The sequence below is a fragment of the Cinclus cinclus genome, chromosome 32, assembly GCF_963662255.1.
Source record: "Cinclus cinclus chromosome 32, bCinCin1.1, whole genome shotgun sequence".
In the NCBI taxonomy this organism is placed as follows: Eukaryota; Metazoa; Chordata; class Aves; order Passeriformes; family Cinclidae; genus Cinclus; species Cinclus cinclus.
This window is the reverse complement of record NC_085077.1, coordinates 1046772-1071771: the sequence shown is the minus strand read 5'-3', so window position 1 is coordinate 1071771 and position 25000 is coordinate 1046772. Positions and strand designations below refer to the sequence as shown.

General features: G+C 55.6%; 5 protein-coding genes across 5 annotated transcripts in view; 2 read left to right on the top strand and 3 right to left on the bottom strand.

Annotated features, from left to right (window-relative positions):
• LOC134055509 (non-receptor tyrosine-protein kinase TYK2-like) overlaps positions 1-2232 on the bottom strand; it is a 4324-nt gene extending 2092 nt beyond the window's left edge. Inside the window, exon 1 of the mRNA XM_062511892.1 lies at positions 2170-2232. Coding sequence (XP_062367876.1) covers positions 2170-2230 — 61 coding nt within the window. The 5' untranslated portion in view covers positions 2231-2232. The remainder of the gene's footprint in view (positions 1-2169) is intronic.
• A 962-nt stretch (positions 2233-3194) lies between these two features.
• On the bottom strand, positions 3195-11744 carry CDC37 (cell division cycle 37, HSP90 cochaperone). The gene is made up of 8 exons (XM_062511859.1): positions 11577-11744; positions 10481-10762; positions 10280-10385; positions 9877-9992; positions 8577-8699; positions 5651-5833; positions 4624-4695; positions 3195-3480 (listed from the first exon to the last, which is right to left on the bottom strand). Exons 1-8 carry the CDS (start codon positions 11676-11678, stop codon positions 3331-3333), a joined length of 1134 nt encoding a protein of 377 aa, XP_062367843.1. The 5' UTR covers positions 11679-11744; the 3' UTR covers positions 3195-3330.
• Positions 11745-12707: 963 nt separating this feature from the next.
• On the bottom strand, positions 12708-20056 carry HOOK2 (hook microtubule tethering protein 2). Its single transcript, XM_062511835.1, has 21 exons — positions 19793-20056; positions 19233-19318; positions 19049-19121; positions 18426-18476; positions 18124-18256; positions 17957-18024; positions 17238-17300; positions 17062-17148; positions 16573-16721; positions 16346-16486; positions 15198-15399; positions 15010-15120; positions 14855-14942; positions 14523-14592; positions 14356-14424; positions 14192-14249; positions 14029-14060; positions 13878-13939; positions 13552-13700; positions 13368-13439; positions 12708-13102 (listed from the first exon to the last, which is right to left on the bottom strand). The coding sequence occupies exons 1-21, from the start codon at positions 19832-19834 to the stop codon at positions 12962-12964; spliced, it is 1947 nt and encodes a 648-aa protein (XP_062367819.1). The 5' UTR covers positions 19835-20056; the 3' UTR covers positions 12708-12961.
• A 3157-nt stretch (positions 20057-23213) lies between these two features.
• Positions 23214-25000, top strand: part of MAST1 (microtubule associated serine/threonine kinase 1) — a 13081-nt gene continuing 11294 nt past the window's right edge. The window contains 2 exon segments of the mRNA XM_062511742.1: positions 23214-23450; positions 23570-23679. Coding sequence (XP_062367726.1) covers positions 23214-23450; positions 23570-23679 — 347 coding nt within the window.
• Positions 23827-24460, top strand: RNASEH2A (ribonuclease H2 subunit A). The gene is made up of 3 exons (XM_062511891.1): positions 23827-23962; positions 24077-24148; positions 24225-24460. Exons 1-3 carry the CDS (start codon positions 23836-23838, stop codon positions 24353-24355), a joined length of 330 nt encoding a protein of 109 aa, XP_062367875.1. The 5' UTR covers positions 23827-23835; the 3' UTR covers positions 24356-24460.

Sequence of the window (25000 nt, the reverse complement as noted above, 5' to 3'; positions counted from 1 at the left end):
AAATTAAATAAAATCATCAGTATATTAATTAAATAAAAAAAAAAAAAATAAATAACATCCCCCCCAAGTTTGGAAAAGCTCGGGATAAAGAGAAGCTCGTTGAGGATGAATTGAGAATTACTGATTTATTTTTTTTTTAATTTAATTTTTAAATTATTTTTAATAATTAATTTTTATTTTTTAAATTTCTTTTAATTTTTAATTAAAAAATTAAATTTTAAATTAAATTTTAAATTTTTAATTAAATTTTAATTTTTAATTAACTTTTAAAATTAAATTTTAATTTTTAATTAAATTTTATTTTTTTAAATTAAATTTTAAATTTTAAATTAAATTTTAAAATTTTTATTAAATTTTAATTTTAAATTAAATTTTAATTTTTTAAATTAAATTTTAAATTTTAAATTAAATTTTAAAATTTTAAATTTTGATTTTTAATTAAATTTTAATTTTTTAATTAAATTTTAATTTTTAATTAAAATTTAATTTTTTAAATTAAATTTTAAATTTTAAATTAAATTTTAAAATTTTTAATTAAATTTTAAATTTTAATTAACTTTTTAAATTAAATTTTAATTTTTAATTAAATTTTAATTTTTTAAATTAAATTTTAAATTTTAAATTAAATTTTAAAATTTTTAATTAAATTTTAAATTTTAATTAAATTTTAATTTTTAAAATTTTTAATTAAATTTTAAATTTTTATTAAATTTTAATTTTTAATTAAATTTTTAATTTTTAATTAAAATTTAAATTTTTAAATTAAATTTTAAATTTTTAATTAAATTTTATTTTTTAAATTAAAGTTTAATTTTTAATTACAATTTAATTTTTTTAATTACATTTTAAATTTTGAATTACATTTTAAATTTTTAAATTAAATTTTAATTTTTAATTAACTTTTGAAATTAAATTTTAATTTTTAACTAATTTTTTTAATAATTAATTTTTTAATTTTACTTAATTTTTTTTTAAATTTTTTTAATTTTTTTTAAATTTTTTAAATTTTTTTTAATTTTTTTTTTTAAAAAAAAACCCTTTCACCTATAAAATCCCATTAAAACCAATTTATCCCAGTAAAACTCGGCGCTCTTACAAGGATCGGGGGATTTTGGGGAGGGATAAATGAACCAAAAAGGAGAAAATTCCAGAGTTTTTTAAAAGTGATTTTCTGAGGGGTTTGACTCATTCCCATGGATTTGGTGGAGTTCAAGGAGGGATTTTTCAGGATGAAATTTCAGGGTGGAATTTTGAAACCATTTCGGGCTGAATTTTTGAATTTTTGACCCATTTTCAGTTGGATTTTTGACCCATTTCGGGGTGAATTTTTGAATTTTTGACCCATTTTCAGCTGGATTTTTGACCCATTTTGGGGTGAATTTTTGAATATTTGACCCATTTTCAGTTGGATTTTTGACCCATTTTCAGTTGGATTTTTGACCCATTTCGGGGTGAATTTTTGACCCATTTTCAGCTGGATTTTTGACCCATTTCGGGGTGAATTTTTGAATATTTGACCCATTTTCAGTTGGATTTTTGACCCATTTTCAGCTGGATTTTTGACCCATTTCGGGGTGAATTTTTGACCCATTTTCAGCTGGATTTTTGACCCATTTCGGGGTGAATTTTTGACCCATTTTCAGCTGGATTTTTGACCCATTTCGGGGTGAATTTTTGACCCATTTTCAGCTGGATTTTTGACCCATTTCGGGGTGAATTTTTGACCCATTTCGGGGTGAATTTTTGACCCGTTTAGAGGCGGATTTGACCCATTTTTCAGTCGGATTTTTGACCCACTCCAAGACGAAACTTTGCCCCATTTCAGGCGAAATTCTGACCCACTTCAAATTGAAATTTTGGACCCATTTTGTAGTGGTTTTTTTAACCCGTTTCAGACTCTCGGAGGCTTTCCCCCCCCCACACCCACCCACAGTTGGTATCGGCCCTTGCCCCCTCTCTCCCCCCCTCACGGTTGGTACCGGCCCCCGTCCCCTCACGGGGTTAGTTCCGGGCCCACCCCTCGCTCGGTACCGCCCCTCCCGGTAAAAACCGAGCCCTGTCTCGCCTCTCCCGGCTCCCGGTCGGTCCCAGCCCCCCGGTTAACACCGCTCCCTGTGTTGGTACCGGCTGCCCACCCCCCCCCTCCGTTCCCCCCCCGGTGGTACCGACCCGACCCGGCCCGGCCCGGCCGCTCCCGCTCCCTCCGTCCCGCAGAGCCGCCGCTTCCCATTGGCCCCGAGAGACGCGCGCTGCCATTGGTCGGCGCTGCCGCCAGGCCGCGCCCACGCGGCTTCAGCCTATGGGCGGACACAGAGCGAGGGAAAAGTCTCTGATTGGCTTAGAGGCCGGAAGAGGCGGGGTTTGGGTGGGAGGGGGTGATAGGGCGGAGCCTCCAGGTGTGTGGGATGAAAGGGGCGGGGTCAAAGGGGACCGGGGGCGGGGCCTGAGAACAGATGGATGGGGCACAGCTGGATCTGAAATGGGGCCACAGCTGGATCCAGAATGGCGCCACAGCTGGATCTGAAATGGGGGCACAGCTGGATCCGAATTGGGGGGGGGGGGGGGGAGGGGGGGGCCGCCCCACAGCTGGATCCAGAAGGGGGACACAGCTGGATCTGAAATGGGGACACAGCTGGATCCAGAAGGGGGACACAGCTGGATCCAGGAACTCAACTGGACCCAAACTGGGGGTGGGACGGATCCAGACTGGTGGGTGCTGGAAGGGGCACACAGCTGGATTTAAATGGGGGAGCACAGCTGGACTGGGACCCAAACCGCGTGGGCCACAAACCCCCCACCAGTGGAGCCCCCCCAAATCCCCCCGGGGCAGGGCTGGCAGGGTGGGGGTCACAGCCCCCTGCCCCTCCCAGGGTGGCTCCATCTTGTCCCTCACCCCAAACTGTCCCCAAAACGCCCCCAGACTCCCAAACTCCACACTCCCAACTCTCCAATCTCTTTTATTCTCCGCTCTGACACCGCGGTTCTGACACACCCCCTACACCCACCCCAAAAACCCCCAAAACCCCAAATCCCAACGGGCGTGGGGTGGGGTGGGGGTCAGGGGGGAGCCCCAAACCTCCCAAAACTTTCCCCAAAAGTCTCTACGGCGTGAAAAGCGCTGGGGGGGGGGGGTGAGAGCGTGAGGGGAGCAGGGAGGGACTGGGGGGCACGACCCCTCCCCGCTTGCTTCTGCTGCTTTTCTCACGAGGGTGCGTGGCTTCTTCTTCTTTTTTTTTTTTTTTTAATTTTTCTTTTTTTGGCTTTTTTGACCTTTTCCACCTCTCTTTTATATATATATATATATTTTTTTTTTTTCCCCTTTGCTTCCTCTCAGGGTTTTGCTTTGTCCTCGGCTCCGTTTTCCTTCTTGATCTCCTCGTACGTGGCTTCCCCTGCTCCTTTCTCTGCCCCTTCCCCTCCTTTGGCGTTGGGCACCCAGAGCCCCGAGTCGATGCAGCGCTGCATGTGGTACTTGGCCTCCTAAAACCAAACAGAACGAAACAAAAGGGGCAGCAGGGGGAGGATTTGGGAACTCCTCGAGGAGTTCTGGGCATCCCCGTGAGGGATCTGGGAACCCCCTGAAGGATTTGGGTCCACTCCCCCGAAGATTTAGGAACCCCCTGAGGAGATTTGGGGACACGCTCTGAGGGGTTTGGGTTTCCTTGAGGGGTTTGGGGATCCCCATGAGGGATTTGGGGCCCCCTGAAGGATTTGGGTCCACTCCCCCGAAGATTTAGGAACCCCCTGAGGAGATTTGGGGACACGCTCTGAGGGGTTTGGGTTTCCTTGAGGGGTTTGGGGATCCCCATGAGGGATTTGGGGCCCCCTGAAGGATTTGGGTCCACTCCCCCGATGATTTAGGAACCCCCTGAGGAGATTTGGGGACACGCTCTGAGGGGTTTGGGTTTCCTTGAGGGGTTTGGGGATCCCCATGAGGGATTTGGGGCCCCCTGAAGGATTTGGGTCCACTCCCCCGATGATTTAGGAACCCCCTGAGGAGATTTGGGGACACGCTCTGAGGGGTTTGGGTTTCCTTGAGGGGTTTGGGGATCCCCGTGAGGGATTTGGGAACCCCCTGAAGGATTTGGGTCCACTCCCCTGAAGATTTAGGAACCCCCTGAGGAGATTTGGGGACACGCTCTGAGGGGTTTGGGTTTCCTTGAGGGGTTTGGGGATCCCCATGAGGGATTTGGGGCCCCCTGAAGGATTTGGGTCCACTCCCCCGAAGATTTAGGAACCCCCTGAGGAGATTTGGGGACACGCTCTGAGGGGTTTGGGTTTCCTTGAGGGGTTTGGGGATCCCCATGAGGGATTTGGGGCCCCCTGAAGGATTTGGGTCCACTCCCCCGATGATTTAGGAACCCCCTGAGGAGATTTGGGGACACGCTCTGAGGGGTTTGGGTTTCCTTGAGGGGTTTGGGGATCCCCATGAGGGATTTGGGGCCCCCTGAAGGATTTGGGTCCACTCCCCCGATGATTTAGGAACCCCCTGAGGAGATTTGGGGACACGCTCTGAGGGGTTTGGGTTTCCTTGAGGGGTTTGGGGATCCCCGTGAGGGATTTGGGGCCCCCTTGAGGGATTGAGGACCCTCCCAAGGGGGTTTTTGGGGTGCAAAAACTCACGGTTTGGTCCATTTTGCTGATTGTGTCCTGAAGCATCTGAACATCTTTGACATCGAAGCATTTCTGCAGCTCCTGCCCGGCCCAGGGACTCGGTTAGTGGGACTGGGAGGGACTGGGATATACTGGGAGTGACTGGTATCACGCTGGAATGACTGGGATATACGGGGAGTAACTGGGATCAAGCTGGGAGAGACTGGGATCAAGCTGGGAGTGACTGGGATACACTGGGAGTAACTGGGATCACACTGGAATGACTGGGATCACACTGGGCGTGACTGGGATATATTGGGGAGTAACTGGGCTCAAGCTGGGAGTGACTGGGATACACTGGGAGTAACTGGGATCACACTGGAATGACTGGGATCACACTGGGCGTGACTGGGATATATTGGGGAGTAACTGGGATCAAGCTAGGAGTGACTGAGATCATGCTGGGAGTAACTGGGATATACTGGGAGTAACTCAGATCACACTGGAGTGACTGGGATACACTGGGAGTAACTGGGATCACACTGGAATGACTGGGATCACACTGGAATGACTGGGATCACACTGGAGTGACTGGGATACACTGGGAGTAACTGGGATCACACTGGAATGACTGGGATCACACTGGAATGACTGGGATACACTGGGAGTAACTGGGATCACACTGGAATGACTGGGATCACACTGGAATGACTGGGATCACACTGGAATGACTGGGATACACTGGGAGTAACTGGGATCACACTGGAATGACCGGGATCAAGCTGGGCGTGACTGGGATCAAACTCCCCCAGATTCCCACCAAAAAAAAAAAAAAAAAAACAACCAAACAAACAACAAAAACCCCACCCCAAAACCCCAAAAGAACCAAAACCGAGTGACCTAAACCCCCCCCCCCCCCAAAAAAAAAAAACCCCAAAAACCTCAAAACCCCCAGGATTTAACCCCAACGAGAGCGAGAAAAAGACGCTCGCGGGACGGAGCCGAATCCAAGGAACCCCAAAATCGGGGAGGGGGGGGGGTTTCACCCCAAACTCACGGGGGGCAGGGACTCGTAGACGTCCACGGGGTCGAGCCCCCCCGGCCCGAGGCGTTTCTGCCTCTCCTCTTCCTCATATTCCTTCAGGGCCTTCTCCAGCCTGGCCCGGGCCCGGCCCCTCGCCCGCTCCTTGAAAGCCTCCAGCTCCTCCGTGAACCCTTCCAGGTATTGCAGATTCGCTGTCTGGATATTAAAAAAAGAAATTTTTAAAAAAAAAAAAAAAAATTAAAATTAAAATTTTGGGAGAGGATAGGGGAGTTTTAAGGCAAAGGTGAATCTCGAAACACACCACGCAACCCTCAAAAGTGTTTGGGGTGGAAGGGAAAGGGATTTTGGGGGGTATGGGAAGGGAAATTTGGGGTGGGGGGAGTTGGTTGAAGTTTGGGGGTTTTAAGTTGTTGAGATTGTTTTTGTTACTCCTGAGCTGCGGGTTGTAATCTCGGAGCGTTGTTTGTGAAGTTTGAATTCTCCTGAAATCCAACCCCAAATCCTCAAATCCAACCCTAAACCCTCAAATCCAACCCTAAATCCTCAAATCCAACTCTAAATCCTCAAATCCAACCCTAAATCCTCAAATCCAACCCTAAATCCTCAAATCCAACCCTAAATCCTCAAATCCAACTCTAAATCCTCAAATCCAACCCCAAATCCTCAAATCCAACCCTAAATCCTCAAATCCAACCCTAAATCCTCAAATCCAACCCTAAATCCTCAAATCCACCCCCTAAACCCCCAATTCCAACCCCAAATCCTCAAATCCAACCCTAAATCCTCAAATCCAACACCAAATCCTCAAATCCAACTCTAAATCCTCAAATCCAACCCTAAATCCTCAAATCCACCCCCTAAACCCCCAATTCCAACCCCAAATCCTCAAATCCAACCCTAAATCCTCAAATCCAACACCAAATCCTCAAATCCACCCCCTGAACCCCCAATTCCAACCCCAAATCCCCAATTCCACCCCCTGAACCCCCAATTCCAACCCCAAATCCCCAATTCCATCCCCAAATCCCCAATTCCACCCCCTGAACCCCCAATTCCATCCCCAAATCCCCAATTCCACCCCCTGAACCCCCAATTCCAACCCCAAATCCCCAATTCCAACCCCAAATCCCCAATTCCACCCCCAAATCCCCAATTCCATCCCCAAATCCCCAATTCCACCCCCTGAACCCCCAATTCCAACCCCAAATCCCCAATTCCACCCCCTGAACCCCCAATTCCAACCCCAAATCCCCAATTCCACCCCCTGAACCCCCAATTCCATCCCCAAATCCCCAATTCCACCCCCTGAACCCCCAATTCCATCCCCAAATCCCCAATTCCACCCCCTGAACCCCCAATTCCAACCCCAAATCCCCAATTCCAACCCCAAATCCCCAATTCCACCCCCAAATCCCCAATTCCATCCCCAAATCCCCAATTCCACCCCCTGAACCCCCAATTCCAACCCCAAATCCCCAATTCCACCCCCTGAACCCCCAATTCCAACCCCAAATCCCCAATTCCACCCCCTGAACCCCCAATTCCACCCCCTGAACCCCCAATTCCAACCCCAAATCCCCAATTCCACCCCCTGAACCCCCAATTCCAACCCCAAATCCCCAATTCCACCCCCTGAACCCCCAATTCCACCCCCAAATCCCCAATTCCATCCCCAAATCCCCAATTCCACCCCCTGAACCCCCAATTCCACCCCCTGAACCCCCAATTCCAACCCCAAATCCCCAATTCCACCCCCTGAACCCCCAATTCCATCCCCAAATCCCCAATTCCACCCCCTGAACCCCCAATTCCAACCCCAAATCCCCAATTCCAACCCCAAATCCCCAATTCCAACCCCAAATCCCCAATTCCACCCCCAAATCCCCAATTCCATCCCCAAATCCCCAATTCCACCCCCTGAACCCCCAATTCCACCCCCAAATCCCCAATTCCATCCCCAAATCCCCAATTCCACCCCCTGAACCCCCAATTCCATCCCCAAATCCCCAATTCCACCCCCTGAACCCCCAATTCCACCCCCAAATCCCCAATTCCACCCCCTGAACCCCCAATTCCAACCCCAAATCCCCAATTCCATCCCCAAATCCCCAATTCCACCCCCTGAACCCCCAATTCCACCCCCAAATCCCCAATTCCACCCCCAAATCCCCAATTCCACCCCCTGAACCCCCAATTCCAACCCCAAATCCCCAATTCCAACCCCAAATCCCCAATTCCACCCCCTGAACTCCCAATTCCAACCCCAAATCCCCAATTCCACCCCCTGAACCCCCAATTCCACCCCCTGAACCCCCAATTCCATCCCCAAATCCCCAATTCCATCCCCAAATCCCCAATTCCACCCCCTGAACCCCCAATTCCATCCCCAAATCCCCAATTCCACCCCCTGAACCCCCAATTCCACCCCCAAATCCCCAATTCCACCCCCTGAACCCCCAATTCCAACCCCAAATCCCCAATTCCATCCCCAAATCCCCAATTCCACCCCCTGAACCCCCAATTCCACCCCCAAATCCCCAATTCCACCCCCAAATCCCCAATTCCACCCCCTGAACCCCCAATTCCAACCCCAAATCCCCAATTCCAACCCCAAATCCCCAATTCCACCCCCCAAATCCCCAATTCCACCCCCAAATCCCCAATTCCACCCCCTGAACCCCCAATTCCACCCCCAAATCCCCAATTCCACCCCCAAATCCCCAATTCCATCCCCAAATCCCCAATTCCAACCCCAAATCCCCATCCCCTTCTCCCCCACTCCACCAAGAACCCCCCTCCCCTGATCAATCCTCAAGTGAACAGAAAAATTTTGAAGCTAAACCCCTGGAAATCAGGGTCCACTCCACCTGTGCCTCAGGGAGGGATTTTGGGGTGCCCAGGTGAGACCTTTTTTGGGTTGTTTGTTGTTTTTTTTTACCTTAATTTTGGTGAAGAACTGCCGGAAACAAGCCCTGGGATCCACCTTGAGGCTCTTGGCCAGCTCCAGGATGAACTGCATGACAATGGTCTGGTGGGCAACCTGCTCCATCAGGGCGTGTTTCTGAGAGGAAAAAAAAAAAAAAGAAAAAAAAAATGGGGTAAAAATCCCCAAAATGCCCCAATCTCACCCATCCCAAAGTCATTTCTCGGTGATTTGGGTCAGGGAAATCACTGCAGGGGCTGGGTGCAGGTGTTAAGGTTGATAGGGTGAGACTTGGTTGGATTGGATGGGTCTTTTTGATCCTAAATTAATGCCAAATTAATCCAAATTTAATGCCAAATTAATGCCAAGTTAATGCAAATTTAATGACAAATTAATGCCAATTTAATGCCAAATTAATGCCAATTTAATGCCAAATTAATTCCAAGTTAATGCAAATGTAATGCCAAATTAATGCCAAATCAATCCAAATTTAATGCCAAATTAATGCCAAATTAATGCCAAATTAATCCAAATGTAATGCCAAATTAATGCCAAATTAATCCAAATGTAATGCCAAATTAATGCCAAATTAATCCAAATGTAATGCCAAATTAATGCCAAATTAATGACAAATTAATCCAACTGTAATGCCAAATTAATGCTAAATTAATCCAAATTTAATTCCAAATTAATACCAAATTAATCCCAATTTAATGCCAAATTAATGCCAAATTAATCCAAATTAATGCCAAATTAATGCCAATTTAATACCGAATTAATCCTAAATTAATCCCAAATTAATGCCAAATTAATGCAAAATTGAGGTCAAATTAATGACAAATAAGTGCCAAATAAATCCCAAATTAAGGCCAAATTAATTGCAAATTAATGCCAAATCAATGTCATGTTAATCCCAAATTAATCCCAAATTAATGCCAAATTTAATCCCAAATTTAATCCCAAATTAATCCCAAATTCCCTGATTTTGTGGCTCCTCATCCCAGCAAAACCTTGGAGCTACAAGAGAGGGGGTTTGGGGGTGAACCCACCTCCCAAAAAAAGGGAAAAAAAAATAAAAAAAAAAAAGGTAGCTGCCTTTTTAGGATGATTTTAAAGATATTTCCCACACCTCACCTACTTTACCATTCTCCCAATCCTCTTTTTTTTGTTTTTTTTCCAAGTGAAAAAAAAAAAAAAAAAAAGAGGGGGGGGGGGTGTGGACGAGGAAATAAAAAAAAAAAAAAAAAATAATCCAGAAAAGTGAGGATAAGACAATTCCAACCTGGAAAAGGGGAATTTCAACCCAGTTCCTCACCTCCTCCACCTCCAGGTCGATGCACCAGATCACCAGGTAATTGGCTGTCTCCTCACACACCAGGTGAGGGTTATCTGAGAGGTATTTTTGGCTGTCATCCCAACGCCTCAGCATCCCTGGCAAACAGGAAGGTTTCCCACTCGTTAATTAGGGAACGTGCTCCGAATTTCGGCAGGAGAAGGGTGGTGGTGGTGGTGGGAGGAAATAATAGCAAAATAAAAAGAAAAATAAAAATAAAAATAAAAAAAAAAAAAAGTGGGGAAATTGAATAAAATCCTTAATTTTTTTTTTAGCGGAGTGAAAAATTCCAGGTTGCTCCCAAGACGTGGTGGGGGGAGGAAGGGATGTTCCCAAGCTTGGAGAACCCCAAAAAGCTGCTCCCAGCCCCCCGTGAAAGGCTCACCAAAGTGTTTAATCTGCTTCTCGTATCGCTCCACGAAGGTTTTGTGTTTCTCTTCCTTCTGCTCTTCGGTCTCCTCCTTCTCCTCGGGTTTCACGTTGAAAACGCTCTGGGGAGGTGAAGGGAAGCAGGGAATTGATTCCAGATGGGAGGGGAGAGACCCTCATGGAACCAGGGGAGGGGATTCCCCTCCCAAAACCCCACCTTGCTGAACCCGTCCTTGCTGAGCGTGTCCACGTTCCAGGGCATGTTCTTCTCCTTCTTCCTCAGCTCCTCCAGCTTGTTCTCCCAGCTCTTTTCCTCGTTCTTCAGCTGCTGGGCCTCGGCCTGGAGCTTCTCCAGCTCCCCTTTCCCGCTCTCCGGGTCGGCCACTTCCAGCTCCTTCATTTTCTTCTGGCACTCGGCGAGTTTCCTCTTGCACTCCCTGCAGCCTTTATCCAGCTCCTCCTTCTCCTTCTGGAACTGCTCCATCCGCTCCACTCGGGCCTAGAGGGAGGCAGGAGGGGAAGAATCAGCGGGGTTAAGGAGTTGGAGCATCCTCAGATTTGTCATTGCCAGCTCTTGGAAGGTGTTGTTGGAATTGGGAAGGAAAAGCAGCTTTTCCATGGGAAGTCCACGGTGGTTCTGGACTAGTGGAGTTTCTAAGGCGCCGAGGATTTGGTCCAAGCACTTGAAAGTGTCGCTGCCCCATTCCTGGGGACGCACAGAGGCAAGCTGGGGGGGAGGGGGGGTCTGTGCCCCCCAAAGGGAATAAGAAACCCCTGGAAATGGCAGGGATTGGGAGAATGGAGCAGGAACTCCGGGGGGACACCGGGATGAGGCGGGGCACAGGGAAAGGGGGGGTCCTGGAATGGGGGAACTCCCCCCGTGAGGGTTCCAGGGTTGATCCTACGGGAACACAAGGAACCCCCTCGCACCAGGGGTATTCTGGGTCAATCCTACGGGGATAAGGGGCCGATCCTGGGGGAAAAGGGAAGCCCCCCTCCCCATGAGGGTTTCTGGAAATGGCTCCGATGGGAAAAGGAGAACACCCCCCCACTCCTTCCCCGTCCCTGCGCGAATCCCGGGGCCGATCCTCTGGGAAAGGCTCCCGCACACCACAGGGGTCTCAGAGATTGGCGACCATGCCAACAGCAGCACATCCCGCCCTCATTCCCCATCCCGTTCCCATTCCCTCTGGGGATCCCGGGCGCGGTCGCCATGGGAACGGGCCTCCCGCGGAGTGCCAGGCCCCGGTGGGGGAAGGGAGAAGGGGGGGGGGGGGGGGGTGTGGAAACGGCGCGGATCAACCGAGCCGCACCTGGTGCCGCCATCGGAAGAGACTGGCGGTGTCGATATTGGGGTGAGTCTCGTCTTCGTCGTCCGAGACCTCGATGTGGTCCCACACGCTGTAATCCACCATGGCGAGGCCACCGCGACCCTCCGGCACCCGCCCGTCCCGGCCGCTTCCGCCCGCGCCTGACGCACTTCCGGCGCCGCTCCTGCGCTGCTGAGCCTGCGCACTACCCGCCTGAAGCCGCGCGGCTGTGCCCGGTTCAAAGATGGCGGCGGATTTAAAGCGACACGAACATCCACCCCACACACATATACACACGCACCGTAACCCGAAGATCCACAGGCGGCGTTTTACCTGCGCGTTTAAAAGATTAAATTAAAGGAAAAGAGCATTTTCAATGGTTTTAAGGGCTTGAATTGAAGGAAAACCCTGCCTCTTCCGTGATTTGAGGAGGTTCAATTGACTGCGTAACCACATTTTCTGTTATTTTAGGGATTCAGTTGAGGGCAAATGTTGTTCTTTCATTGGTTTAAGTGGTTGGATTGAGGAGGAAATCTCTGTTTTCCATCATTTTTAGGGGTTTAAATTGAAAGGAGCCTCTTTATTTGGCTGTTTCAGGAGTTCCATCAACAGGAGCCCTCTGTTTTAAGGAAGCTTATGGGGAAAATGTTGTGAAAATGTCCCAAAAATTGTGTTTCTTCATGGAAAACCAGGACTGGGAGGAGGAAGCCTCTGGTGGGGTTAAACTAAGAGGGGAATTCCATTTTAAAATTTTAAATTGAGCCTGAATCCTCCAGTTTAAGGGTTTAAATTGAGGGGAAACGCCACATTTTTCACTGCTTTTAGGTTTTATTTTGGGGGAAGACCCTATTTATCCATACTTTAGGGGTCTAAATACAGAGACAACCCCATTTTTAGGGGGTGAACTGAGGGGGCAAACCCCATTTTTTTATCACTTTAAAGGGTAATTTAGAGAGCTTTCATTAATTATGAGGTAAAATGAGGGGAAAACGTGAGGGGAGAAAAAAGGGCGGGAAAACGTGAGGGGGGGGGGAAAAGGGCGGGAAAACGTGAGGGGAGAAAAAAGGGCGGGAAAACGTGAGGGAAGCCCTGTACAAGCCCTGCAAGGTTCTCCCTCATAATAAATCTCCAGCGCTGAATCCTGAGGCTTTATTAAAAGATTTCTGGGGGTAAAACACATAAGATGCCCTCCCCGAAATAAGCTACAAAAATAGAAGTGCTAAAATTCCCCCCCCAACCTCCTCAAAAAAAAAAAAAGTAGGGGGGGGTAAAGCCCAGGCCCACTCCAAAACAAGGTGGGGAGCTCAAAGTTTGTAGTGTTTGGAATGGGACCAGCCCAAAAGTAAGGAGGATCCTGGTGGTCTGGGGGTGTTTTGGGGATTCCTTCATCAGCTGGAGGGAGCCCGGCCATGAGGGGTCCGTGCTCGCCGGGCGACCGTGGCCAAGCGCTGCTGGGCTAGGAAGGATTGAGCCCCGCTGGGGAAGCCCCGTGATGCCGTCCCTCCTTCTTGCTGTTGTAATGCCAGGCCCTGAGGGGATATAAAAGGTTAATGGAAGCACCCGCAGAAGAACCTGGAGAAGGATGGAGGGAAATCAAATGGAGAAGAAGCCCGCAGGCCGCCATCATGGCTCCCCTCACCCGCAGGTAGCCGTGACCTCCTTCAGCCCGTCCCTGTGGTGGTTTTTGTTCTTGTTCTCACACTCAAGGTGTATCAGTGTCCTCCACCCCCCTCTCCCCCGGGTGTACCTGAAGCTCTCTCCTTGCCGTGATTGTCCCCGTGTCCCCTCACTCACCATGTTGTACCAGGCCGTGACCAGCAGCCGCTCCTCACGCTCCCGCTGTGCCCGGCTGCGCTCCCAATCGTTCTGAGGGGGTTGTTCAGGGAGACGGGGGGGGGGGGGGGGGGTTCAGATGGAGTTCGAGACCCACCCCAGGACCCCTCACCTCACCCCAAATTTAATAAATTTAACCCCTCACCTCCAGGTGCCGGATCAGCGCGTCCTTCTCCTGCAGCTGGTTCCGGAGGAGCTGAAGGACTGGGGCCAAAGGGGGAGTTCTGGGGGGGTCCTCAGGGGATACTGAGGGTTTTTGGGAGGGAGACCTCGTGGAGCCTCTAAATCCTGATCCTGTGAGGGGGAATGAAGAGGGAGCTCAGCCAGAAACCACCCCCAAATCTTCATGGGGAAACTGAGGCAGAGTTCCATGTCCTCCCTGCAGACATCACCCCCAGTCTGGGGTGCCTCCCAGAAACACCCCGAGTTTTCACCCCAAAATTCTGATATCCACTCGGGACTCCCTCATACCAGCCCTGGGGGGCTCCAGCTCTTCCTCCTCTTCCTCCTCCTCTCCCTCTGGCAGCTCATCCCTGGGGGAGCAGGGAGTGGTCACAAGTTGGGGATTTTGGGAGGGCTCCCCTAAATTCCCCCCTTCCTTTCTAAAAAGAAAATAACTCACAGGTCCTCTGGCGTCTCGTCCAGCAGCAGCAACTGGGGGGAAGTGAAAGACAGAAGTGAAGCCCCCCAATAAAACGCGGCACCCCCCAAAACACCAAGACCCTCATGATGAACTGGGACCCCCCACCTCCCCAAAATCTCCAAACTCATCCCCCCCAACGCACCTTGTCCTGGAGCCTCCCCTGCACTGCCCGAGGCTCAGCTGCCTCTGTGGCCTCCAGCCTGCGGTTTTTGGGGGGTCATTAAGGATTGGGGGTTCATTAGAGATTTGGGGGAGGGGTCTTAGGGGTCTTTTAAGGACCCCCTGACCCCCCCCCAGTTTCCCCACCTGTGCCAGAGCTGGTCCCGCTGCAGCCTCAGCCGTCGGTTCTCCCGTCGCAGCCGTGTCACCGTGTCCCTGGGGGGAAGAAACACCTGAGTGGTCATGGGGGACCCCAAAAAAATTTGGGGACTCCCCCCCCCCTCCATCCTCTCACCATGTTTTGGGACACCTACCTGAGCTCTGCAGGAAGGATCTCAGCTGCCAAATTCCGGGGAGGGGCTGGGCCCTCGTCCATCCGTGTGTCTGGAGGAGGGGGGAAAAGTGGATTATGGGCAGGGGGCGAGGAGGTGACACCCCAAAATTGTCCCCTACACACCCAAAAAACCTCCCCAGGAGCTCCCCCAAACCCAAAGTGGGGGCTCTCTGGTGTCTCGTACAAGGATTTAGGTCAGTCAGGAGCGTGTCCCCTCCTGCCCAGGTGTTGTGTCACCTCTCACAGGTGTCCGTCACCTCTCAGGGGGTTCTGTCACCTCTCACAGGTGCCTGTGCCCCCCCCCGCACTCACCTGCCTGGCTCAGGTAGCTCTGCTGCACCTGCACACAGCGCAGCTCCTCGTTGGCCTCGCGCAGCGCATCCCGCTCCTCCAGCAGCCGCTGTGAGGGGACAGCAGGCGGCTCAGGTGCGTCCCCAGGTGCGCTCACCTCCCCGAGCCTCACCCACCTCCTTCTCCTGGCTCAGAGCCTCAAATCTCTCCTGCAGGTGCCGAAACTCCAGGTGCCATTTCTCAGCCCTCAGCGCCGCCTCCGCCTGCTGCCCGCTCAGCTCCTCCACCTGCGTGGGGACCACCGGGCCACCAGCACAGCGGCCACCCAGCCGAGCCCCCTTCTCCCGTCTCCCCACACCCTCACCTGCCTTCGGGCGGCCTCCAGCTGCGCACAGCTGGCCTGGGCACGGCCCAGCTGCTGCTGCAGGTGAGCGGCGCGGCGCACCTGGGCGGCGTGGCGTTCCTCCAGCGCCCGCACCCAGCGCCGCAGCTCGCCCGCCGCCGCCGCCCGGCCCCGGTACGTGGCCACCGCCGCCTCCAGCCGGCCAGCCCGAGCCGAGGATGCCCTGTGGGGACAGGGGACAGCGGGCACGGTGACATCCTGGAGCCCCCGTGTAACTCCCGCAACACCTGAGCCCAGGTATGCCGCATCTGAGCCCGGACACTCGGCCGCAGTAATGGCAACCTCATGGTGAGGGTGACCATGTGGGACGTGGAGTCTACAAGGAGACATCCCAGCTCACCTGAGCAGGTGCAGCTCACCTGAGCAGGTGGCTCACTTGAGCAGGTGTAGCTCATCTGAGCAGGTCCCCATCGCACCTGAGCAGGTACCCCATCTCACCTGAACAGGTCCCTATCTCACCTGAGCAGGTGTCCCATCTCATCTGAGCAGGTGTATCTCACCTGAGCAGGTACCCCATCTCACCCAAGCAGGTGTACTTCACCTGAGCAGGTGCCCCATCTCACCCAAGCAGGTGTCCCATCTCACCTGAGCAGGTACACCTCACCCAAGCAGGTCCCCATCGCACCTGAGCAGGTACCCCATCTCACCTGAACAGGTCCCTATCTCACCTGAGCAGGTGTCCCATCTCATCTGAGCAGGTGTATCTCACCTGAGCAGGTACCCCATCTCACCTGAGCAGGTGTACTTCACCTGAGCAGGTGCCCCATCTCACCCAAGCAGGTGTCCCATCTCACCTGAGCAGGTACACCTCACCCAAGCAGGTCCCCATCGCACCTGAGCAGGTACCCCATCTCACCTGAACAGGTCCCTATCTCACCTGATCAGGTACCCCATCTCACCTGAACAGGTCCCTATCTCACCCGAGCAGGTACACCTCACCTGAACAGGTACCCCATCTCACCCGAGCAGGTGCCCCATCTCACCCGAGCAGGTACACCTCACCTGAACAGGTACCCCATCTCACCTGAACAGGTACCCCATCTCACCTGAGCAGGTACACCTCACCTGAACAGGTACCCCATCTCACCTGAACAGGTACCCCATCTCACCTGAGCAGGTCCATCTCGTCCCGCAGTGCCCGTGCCTCCCCTGCCAGCCCGCTCAGCTCCTGCGCCCGCTCCTGCAGCCCCCGCGCCTCCTGCTCCAGCCGCGAGCAGCGCGCCCGCAGCTCCTCCTTGCCGCTCTCCAGCCTGCAAACACAACCCCCCCAGCCCTCAGGTGAGAGCCTCAGGTGAGGGGGCGGGGTTGGGGGGGATCCCAAGGGGTGACTTCTCACCTGTAATTCTCCTCCTGCAGCTCCTCCACCTGAGTCTGCAGCCGCAGCAGCTTCTTGGCGGCGGCGCCGGCGGCGTCCGAGTCGAGCTGCTCCCGCAGCGCCCGGTTCTCTGCGGCCAGGTGTCCCTTCTCCTCCAGCAGCGTGGCCACCTGAGGGGTCCAGGTGCGCAGGAGGGGTCCAGGTGTGCGGGATCCCTTCCCAGGTGTGCGGCATCCCCTCCCAGGTATTCCCCTTCCTCATAAGAGCCACCCCAAAATCCTCACCTGTTATGTTTGGGGGGGTTCTTAACGCAGCATGGGGAATTTTGGGGGGGGGGGGGGGGGGGGGGCAATCCAGGTGTGCGGGAGGGGCCCGGGTGTACAGAACCCCCTCTAAGGTGCTCCCACCCCTCACACAAAACAGCAGAGAATCCCCTCCCGCTCACTCTCAGGTGGAAACTGGGGGGGACAGAGGATTTGGGGGACCCCTCCAGGTGACCCCAGGCCTCACCTGTTGCTCCAACTCACGGCAGCGCTGCCCCGACCCCGCCCCGGCCTCCTCGGGGGGCTCCTGGCTCAGGAAGTAATAACGGCGAGACTGGGGGGGGTACGAGGAGGGGAGGGGGTCAGGAGGGCTCAGAGACCCCCCCCCCCCCCAAATCCACCCCAAAAATCTGCGCCCCTCACCTGAGTGTCAAAGTTCCCGTAGCTCTCGGCCGCCATCGGCTCCAACAGCTCCGGATCCAGGAGCTGCCGCAAGGGAAGCGGGAATTGGGGTTTTGGGGGGGTTCAAGGGGGGCTTCAGACCCCCCCCCCCCCCCATAACCTCAGGGGGGTCCCCAAAACTCCCTTGAGACCCTCCCAGCCCTGTGCTCACGCTCAGGGTGTCCCAAAATCCAACGCAAAGAACACCCCCAAACCATCCTTAGGAGATACCCAAAACCCCCCCCCCCCCCCGAGAGACCCCCCCCCCAAAAACTCCCCTCACCTCCTGGATCGCCGTCATCACCTCCTGCTGCACCCCCAAACCTTTAGGGGACCCCCAAAACCCCCCCAAAAAAACTCCCCTCACCTCCTGGATCGCCGTCATCACCTCCTGCTGCACCCCCAAACCTTTGTGGGACCCCCAAAACCCCCCCAAAAAAAATCCCCTCACCTCCTGGATCGCCGTCATCACCTCCTGCTGCACCCCCAAACCTTTGTGGGACCCCCAAAAACCCCCCAAAAAACTCCCCTCACCTCCTGGATCGCCGTCATCACCTCGTGCTGCACCCCCAAACCTTTAGGGGACCCCCAAAAACCCCCCAAAAAACTCCCCTCACCTCCTGGATCGCCGTCATCACCTCCTGCTGCACCCTCAAACCTTTGTGGGACCCCCAAAACCCCCCCAAAAAAACTCCCCTCACCTCCTGGATCGCCGTCATCACCTCGTGCTGCACCGACTCCTCCAGCGTCATGATGCGCTGGATGTGCTCTGGTGAGGGAGATTATTTTTTTTTTTGGGGGTGGGGGGTGGGTGGGTGAGGGAGGTTTTTTTGGGGTTCACCCCTTCCTCCCCAGCCCCTTCACCCACCTTCCCGCCGCTCACAGCTCACGGCGCAGCCCAGCACCAGTCTCACCAGTTTGCCCAGTTGCTCGGGGTCGCCGTACTGGGCGGCCGACGCCACGTCCGGCACGTGCTGCTCTGCCACGGCCTGGCCCAGCACCTGAGTTTGGGGAGGGGTCCAAGGTCAGAGCCCCCCACCCCAGGGGATCCCCCCTACCCTTAGGGACTCCCCTAAACCCCAAGGGAACCCCTCGGCCTGAAAAAAAAGGTGGTGGTGGGGGGGGGTCCTCAAAGATGGGGACCCCCACCCCAAAAAAATAAAAACTTACATCCTGCCAATACTCCAGCACGCTCTGCAGCACCTTGCGCAGGTTGTTCACCTGGGGAGGGGGCAACAAGGTGGGACCCCCCACCTTCAGAACCCCCAAATTCCCACCCTCACTGCTGCGCTCCTCAGCTACCCCAAAACGGGCTCACCCTGAAGACCCCTCCCCAAAAAATTGGCCTCTCCAAATTGCCCCTCCCAAAATTCCCCCCTAAAAAAACAGGACCCCCCAAATTCCCTCCCTAAAAAATCTCCCAAATCTGTCCTCCCCAAAAAGACCCCCCCCTCAATTCTGTCCTCCCCAAATTGCCCCTCCCAAAATTCCCCCCAAAAAACCAGGACCCCCAAATTCCCTCCCTAAAAAATCCCCCAAATCTGTCCTCCCCAAAAAGACCCCCCCCTCAATTCTGTCCTCCCCAAATTGCCCCTCCCAAAATTCCCCCCCAAAAAAACAGGACCCCCAAATTCCTTCCCATGAACCAGCACCCCCCCAAAAACTGAGCCCTCCTTAAACTACCCCTAAATCCATCCCTCCCCCCTCAAAACGAACCCCACCCCAAAATATTCTGCACCACACCCCCAAAAAAAAAAAAAAAAAAAAAAAACCCCAAAACCCGAGCCCCCCACCTTGATCCGAGCGTTCCCCTCGGTGTCATCCCGGATCTGGCCCAGCCAGGTCTCATCGAACCAGGAGGAATCGCTGGAGTGGGAGCGGGATCCCCAAAATCAGATTTTTTTTTTTTTTTTTCGGTCATTTTGGGGGTCTCAAAGTTTTGGGGGCGACGCCCCCCCCCCAAAATAAATCACTCACATTTTGTGCAGGACGTGGGCGAGGGTGACCCCGCTGGCCAGGTCTGGGGGGGCTGCGCACGGTGAGGGGGGGTCAAAGGTTTGCAGCTGCGAGGAGGGGGGGGTGGGAATGAGGGGGGGGGGTGGGTGTTAGGACACCCCAAAATTCTGCCCCCGGAACCGCTGGGGGGGGTAGGGAGCAGCCCCCCTCCCCTAAAATCCCCCCCCAAAGAATTTGTGGGGGACAAAGGGCGCTGGGACATTGACAAAGGGCAGGGGGGGGTCAAAGGTCCGGGGGGGGGGGGGGACACGACAAAGGGACCCGGGTGGTTCCCAGGGGTTATTGGGGGGTCAGGGGGTTTTGGGGTGGGGGGGTCACAAAGTCCTGGAGGGGGGTCACAGGTGCCCCGGGGCGACCAAAGTTCCCAAAACCGCAAAGAGAGGTCCCGGGGTGGAGAAGGGGGGGGTGGTCCCGGTCCAACCCCGTGTGGATCCCCAAAACCGGGGAGGGAACGGGAGGCGGGGGGGAGCCCGCTTCAACCTGGGGGTCCCGGAGGGTGGAGGGGTCCTGGCTCCCCTTACCCAGGTGAGCAGCGCCCCGCAAGCGTCCCGCCCCGCCGCCATGTCCGGCCGGTCCTCCAGGGCCACCGAGTCTCACCTAGAGCGGCCTCACCTGCGCCCCGCCCCTTCGGCCACGCCCCGCCCCGCCGGCGGCCTCCAGGCAATCGAGTCGTACCTAGAGCGGCCGCACCTGCTGGTCACGCCCACTTCCGGCCGCGCCCACTTCCTGCAACCCTCCCCCACCTCCTCCAGGGCCACAGAGATGAGAACAGAGCGGCCACACCTGCTCGCCACGCCCCCTGCCGAACACGCCCCCGGGTTAGAATAGAACCGGGTCCTCCAAGGTCATAGAGTTGTACCCAGAGCGGCCCCGGTCGCTCCGTCATGGCGCCCGGCGCGGCCCCGCCGGTGAGTCATGGCCGCGTCCCGCCGCCCCCGCGGCCGCGCCCGTCGGGTTCCGCCGGGTCGGGGAAGGTCAAGCCGGGCCGTTCTCGCCGCGGGGCGGCGGCGGCGGCGACGCCCGCGCTGCGTCAGCGCTGAACTCGACGGCCTCGCGGGGGCCGGTGGAGGCTGGAACCACCCCCCCTCCCCCAGTGTTCCCGGTATGGTCCTGGAGCCCACCCAGTGCTGCCAGTTTGGATCTGAGCGGGAGCCCCAGTGCTCCCAGTTGTGTCTGGAATCCCCCCAGTGCTCTCAATTGTATCTGGAACTCCCCCAATGTTCCAAATACAGGCCCAAGATCCTCCCCAGTGTGACCCCAACACCCTCCCAGTGCTCCCAGTTTGGCCCTAGAACACCCTGGGCCCTCCCCCGCGTGTGCTGTGTCCTTCCCCCGGACATCCGGGGCCCCCCCAGCCCGAAACCCCGGTGGCGGTTGTGGCCGTTGGGGCCCCCGAAAGTCACTTTGGGGTGGGGAAAAAGACACCCCAAAGTCTCCGCTGGACCAGGACCCCTCGCCATTGTCCCCGCTCTACCCCCGCCGTGACTGGGGCTTGCCAAAGTCAAGCTTCCCCCTCATTTTCCACCCATTTCACCTCCCCTCTTCCTGCTCCTGGAGCTGGGGGCGAGCCAGGTGTGACCCCCACCTGTGTCCCCCCACCTAAGGGGGATCACCGGACACCTGAGGGTCCCCCTGGAGTGGGGGGAAGGTCATTTCAGGGACTGTGACATCGGGGAAGGGGGTGTCACATCAGGGACGGGGTGGATGGCCGGCCCTGAGTCACAAGGAAAGAGAAGTCAGGATGGAAAATCCAGCCCCAAAATCCCCTAAAATCCAGGAGGGGGAGGAGAGGCCTTTCCCACTCGGGAAGTCCCGGGGACCCCCGTGTTCCTCCCCTCCCCGAACACGTCCCCACACGTGCACACGCGTGTGCATCCAGCCGCGCCCTGACGGGCCAGGACACGCCACGGACACACCGGGGACACGCCCGGGCACGGCCCCCCATTACGGGCTGGGGTGCCTGGGGGTGCCAGGGGATTTTGGGGGTGTTTTTTGGAGGTCCCTGGGGTGCCTTGTGTGACTCACGAGGGGACACGAGGGCACCGGTGAGAGCTCAGGAGGTGACACGTGTGTGCATGGCTTGGCACGTGGCACCCTGGCACACACCTGTGTCCCCCCTTTGCACACCTAACTCCCCTCTTGCTCACCTGTCCCCCCACTTTGCACACCTTTGTCCCACTTTTCACACGTGACCCCCCTCTTGCTCACCTGCCCCCTTCCTTTGACCTCACCTGACCTCTCTTTGCACACACTTGGCCCCCCCTTAGCTCACCTGTCCCCCTCCATTTTTCCCACCTGAGCCCCCCAATGCACCCGAGGCCCCGCCCCTTTTCAATAGCGGACGTGTCTGTGCAAGAGAGGGCGTGTTCATTGGGAAAGGGGCGTGTCCAGGTCTCCCCTCAGCCAATGGCGCTGCGTTTCCGCCTCTCGCGGATATAAAGAGGGGGGGCCCGGGCAGCTCGGGGCTGCGGGTTCGAGTCCCGCCGCTCCCGGTGCGGCCGCGCGGATGGAGCCGCCGTTCTACCGCCCCGCGCCCTTCCCGGGCGGTTTCTGCCGCCCCGAACCCGACTACGGCACCTTATCGGGACCGCTACAACAGGGACCCCCCCAGGAACCTTTCCGAGGGCTCAAACCGGCGCCGTGCCCCGACGGCACCTTCTTCGGGAGCGGCTCCGGTACCGGCAGCTTCTTCTACCAGGGTCCTGGCGAACGCGACGGTTTTACCGGCAGCTTCACTCAAGCGCTGGACGAGCTGCACCAACCGGGGCCGCCCAACGTGGCGCTCCCGGAGCCACCGGCGCTGACAACGACGGCGGCGGGGATGGGGGGATCCTTCCCGGGGGTCCCCGGAGCGGAGGCGGAGGCGGCGGAGCCGGGTGCGGATTCACCGGAGAGGCTTCAGGCGGAGCGGCGGAGGCTGCGGAACCGGCTGGCGGCGAGCCGGTGCCGGCGGAGGAAGCTGGAGCGCATCGCCCGCTTGGAGCAGCGCGTCCGGGGGCTCCGAGCTCAGAACGCGGCGCTGGCGGCCACGGCGGCGGGGCTACGAGCCCAGGTGCGGCGGCTCCGCGGTTCCGTGCGGGACCACGCGGGTTCGGGATGCCCCCTGCCTCCCGGTGCCGCGCTGGGCTTCTAGAACCACTCCTCCCGTGAGCAAGGACCGGGACCGAGGGGGATCCGGGACAGCGCTGGCTCCTTCCGCGGACCCCCATGGACACCTGGGGGAAGAGTCGCCCGTACCTGGCTGGACACGGAGGGGACACGGCGGTACCGGGATGCTGCGTGGGCCCGAGGTTTCGGGAGGGGACGACCCCCATGTACACGAATTCCCCCCCCGCCCCCGTTCAGCGAGCCCCCAGTACGGACCTGCAGGAGCTGGGGACCCCTCAAAGGACCCACGAGGATGGGGGGGGACCCCTGGACTGGGTCACCCCGTAATGGACCGGCAGGACCTGCGGGAACGGGGCCTGTGGGATGGATGGATGGATGGACACCCCCAAACAGGGCCTGGAGCCCCCTCCTCCCCCCCCAGCTGGGCCTGGGGACCCCCGCCCTGGTTCTTAGAGGAGGGGTCGGGTCCCTCCGAACCGAGCATTCCGCCGGGAGGGGCAGAGCGCGCACCCCAAAGGGGTTTTTTGGGGAGGGGGGGACGGGGTATCCCCCCTCCTGACGTTTACAAAACCCCCCCGGGAACCCCCAAATCCCGGGCTGGGGGGCGATTTGTTGTCGCTGCTCTTTTTTTGTTGTTGTCGTTACTTGGTTTTTTTTGTACATTTGTATTTAATTAGTAATAATGATAATAATTGTGGTAACGAGTCTCCTCGTGCTAAACCGGGGGGGGAGGGGGTCGTGCGTGTCTCCCTCCCCCTCCCGTGGGAAGCCCCCCGCGTGCACCGGCGTCAGCGGAAAGTGGGCGGGGCCGGGGCTTTCCCCGTTGACGCAACCATGCCCATATATGGGCAGGCGGGAGAGGGAGGGGCTTTTCCGGGAACCCCCTCCCGCGCTTCCCGGACCCGGGAGGGACGCGAGGCTTCCGGGACACTCCCCTCCCCCACCACCCACTCTCCCTTCCCGGGACCACCCCCCGTTCCCCCGCCATATTCGGGGTTTCGCATCCCCATTCCCGGCAGCTCCACAGACCCCCGGGACCCCCTTTGGTTATTCCCGGGAGGGGGCATCCAGGCCCGTTAAACCACCCCGCCCCCTCCGTTAAACCACCACCCCGCCCTTCCCGTTAACCCCGCCCCTCTCCGTTAAACCACCACCCCGCCCTTCCGTTAAACCACGCCCCTCTCCGTTAAACCACCACCCCGCCCTTCCCGTTAAAACCACGCCCCTCTCCGTTAAACCACCACCCCGCCCTTCCCGTTAAACCACGCCCCTCTCCGTTAAACCCCGCTCTTACCCTTAAGCCCCGCCCCCAGCACAAACCGCGCCACACACGATGATTGACATTTATTTATTATACGTCCATTTAACCACGCCCCGGAAGTTCCTCTCCGGAAGTACCATCCTTTTCCGGTCTATCCCGGAAGTCCCACCCCTCCCGTCCGGCTCCGCCCCTGTCATGGCGCTGTCCGCCCTGGAGCGGGACCCGGCGGGCGGGGGTCGCTTCTCCTGCCCTGTGCCCCCCCTGTGCCGCACGCGGCCCTGCGCGCTCGGTGTGGACGAGGCGGGCCGGGGGCCTGTGCTCGGTGAGCCCCGGCCGGGTCCCGGTGCACCGGGGCTTGAGTTTGGGTGTCCGGGGTTTGGGTGAGAGGGGTCCCGGTGCACCGGGGCTCCTTTTTCACCGCCCGGTGCCCTCCCAGGACCGATGGTTTACGCGATCTGCTACTGCCCCGTGGAGAAACTGGAGGAGCTGGAGGCGCTGGGGGTGGCAGGTGGGGGCGTCCCGAGGGTCCCGGGGATGGGTCTGGGGTCCCGGGGGGGTCCCTGACCCTTTTTCGGCCCCCCCAGACTCGAAGACTCTGTCGGAGGCAGAGCGGGAGCGGCGCTTTGGGCTCCTGGAGGCTGCGGGGGAGTTGTTGGGGTGGGCACTGCAGGTGTTACCCCCCGACCACATCTCTGCCTGCATGCAGCAGCGGTGAGACCCCCCCAGGACCCCCCAAATTCCTCAGGGATTCCCCCCCCCCCTTTAACCCCTTCAATGCCCTCACCTTCCCCATCCTTACTCCTGTCTCCACCCCCCGAATTTCGGGCGCTCTGGGGGGGGGGGGGGGGGGGGGGGGGGTTTGGTGGTGAATGCGGCTCCCAGTTTGGGGTGCTGGGGGCTTCCATTTGGGGGTGACGCCTCCCCCCCAGAGCCAAGTACAACCTGAACGAGCTGTCCCACGACACGGCCACGGAGCTCATCCAGTTCGCCCTCGATTCGGGGGTGCAGGTGACCCAGGTGGGTTTGGTTTGTTTTTTTTTTTTGGGGGGGGGGGGGGGTGTCCCCGCTTTGCTCCTTCCCTTTTTGTGCCTCAGTTTCCCTCGTGGGGCTGTGGGGGGCGGGGTGGGGCATGCTGGTTGTTTCGGGATGGATTTTTGGGGTGTTTTGGTGGCGTGGGGTGATTTTGGGGGGAATTTGGGGTTAATTTAGGTCGGTCCTGAGAGGGATCCGGGTGGATTTGGGGGAGGGGGCTTTTAGGAAGGGAGGTTGGGGCAGAGTGGTTGGGGTCGGGGACCTTTTTTAGGGGGATTTAGGGACATCGGGAAAGGGAATCGGGATGGATTGAGGAACTGGGGGGGGA

What these genes read in the sequence shown, in the direction of transcription:
- RNASEH2A (XM_062511891.1), top strand. Translation starts at nt 23,836, where the DNA reads ATGGCGCTGTCCGCCCTGGAGCGGGACCCGGCGGGCGGGGGTCGCTTC. An exon ending in GGGCCGGGGGCCTGTGCTCG is followed by an intron (nt 23,963 to 24,076) that starts GTGAGCCCCGGC and finishes GTGCCCTCCCAG; the next exon opens with GACCGATGGTTTACGCGATC. An exon ending in GGAGGCGCTGGGGGTGGCAG is followed by an intron (nt 24,149 to 24,224) that starts GTGGGGGCGTCC and finishes CGGCCCCCCCAG; the next exon opens with ACTCGAAGACTCTGTCGGAG.
- CDC37 (XM_062511859.1), bottom strand. Translation starts at nt 11,678, where the DNA reads ATGGTGGATTACAGCGTGTGGGACCACATCGAGGTCTCGGACGACGAA. An exon ending in AGTTCTTCACCAAAATTAAG is followed by an intron (nt 5,834 to 8,576) that starts GTAAAAAAAAAC and finishes TTTAATATCCAG; the next exon opens with ACAGCGAATCTGCAATACCT. An exon ending in TCTACGAGTCCCTGCCCCCC is followed by an intron (nt 4,696 to 5,650) that starts GTGAGTTTGGGG and finishes TGGGCCGGGCAG; the next exon opens with GAGCTGCAGAAATGCTTCGA.
- HOOK2 (XM_062511835.1), bottom strand. Translation starts at nt 19,834, where the DNA reads ATGGCGGCGGGGCGGGACGCTTGCGGGGCGCTGCTCACCTGG. An exon ending in GACGAGACGCCAGAGGACCT is followed by an intron (nt 13,940 to 14,028) that starts GTGAGTTATTTT and finishes CTGCTCCCCCAG; the next exon opens with GGATGAGCTGCCAGAGGGAG. An exon ending in CGCTGATCCGGCACCTGGAG is followed by an intron (nt 13,440 to 13,551) that starts GTGAGGGGTTAA and finishes CAACCCCCTCAG; the next exon opens with AACGATTGGGAGCGCAGCCG.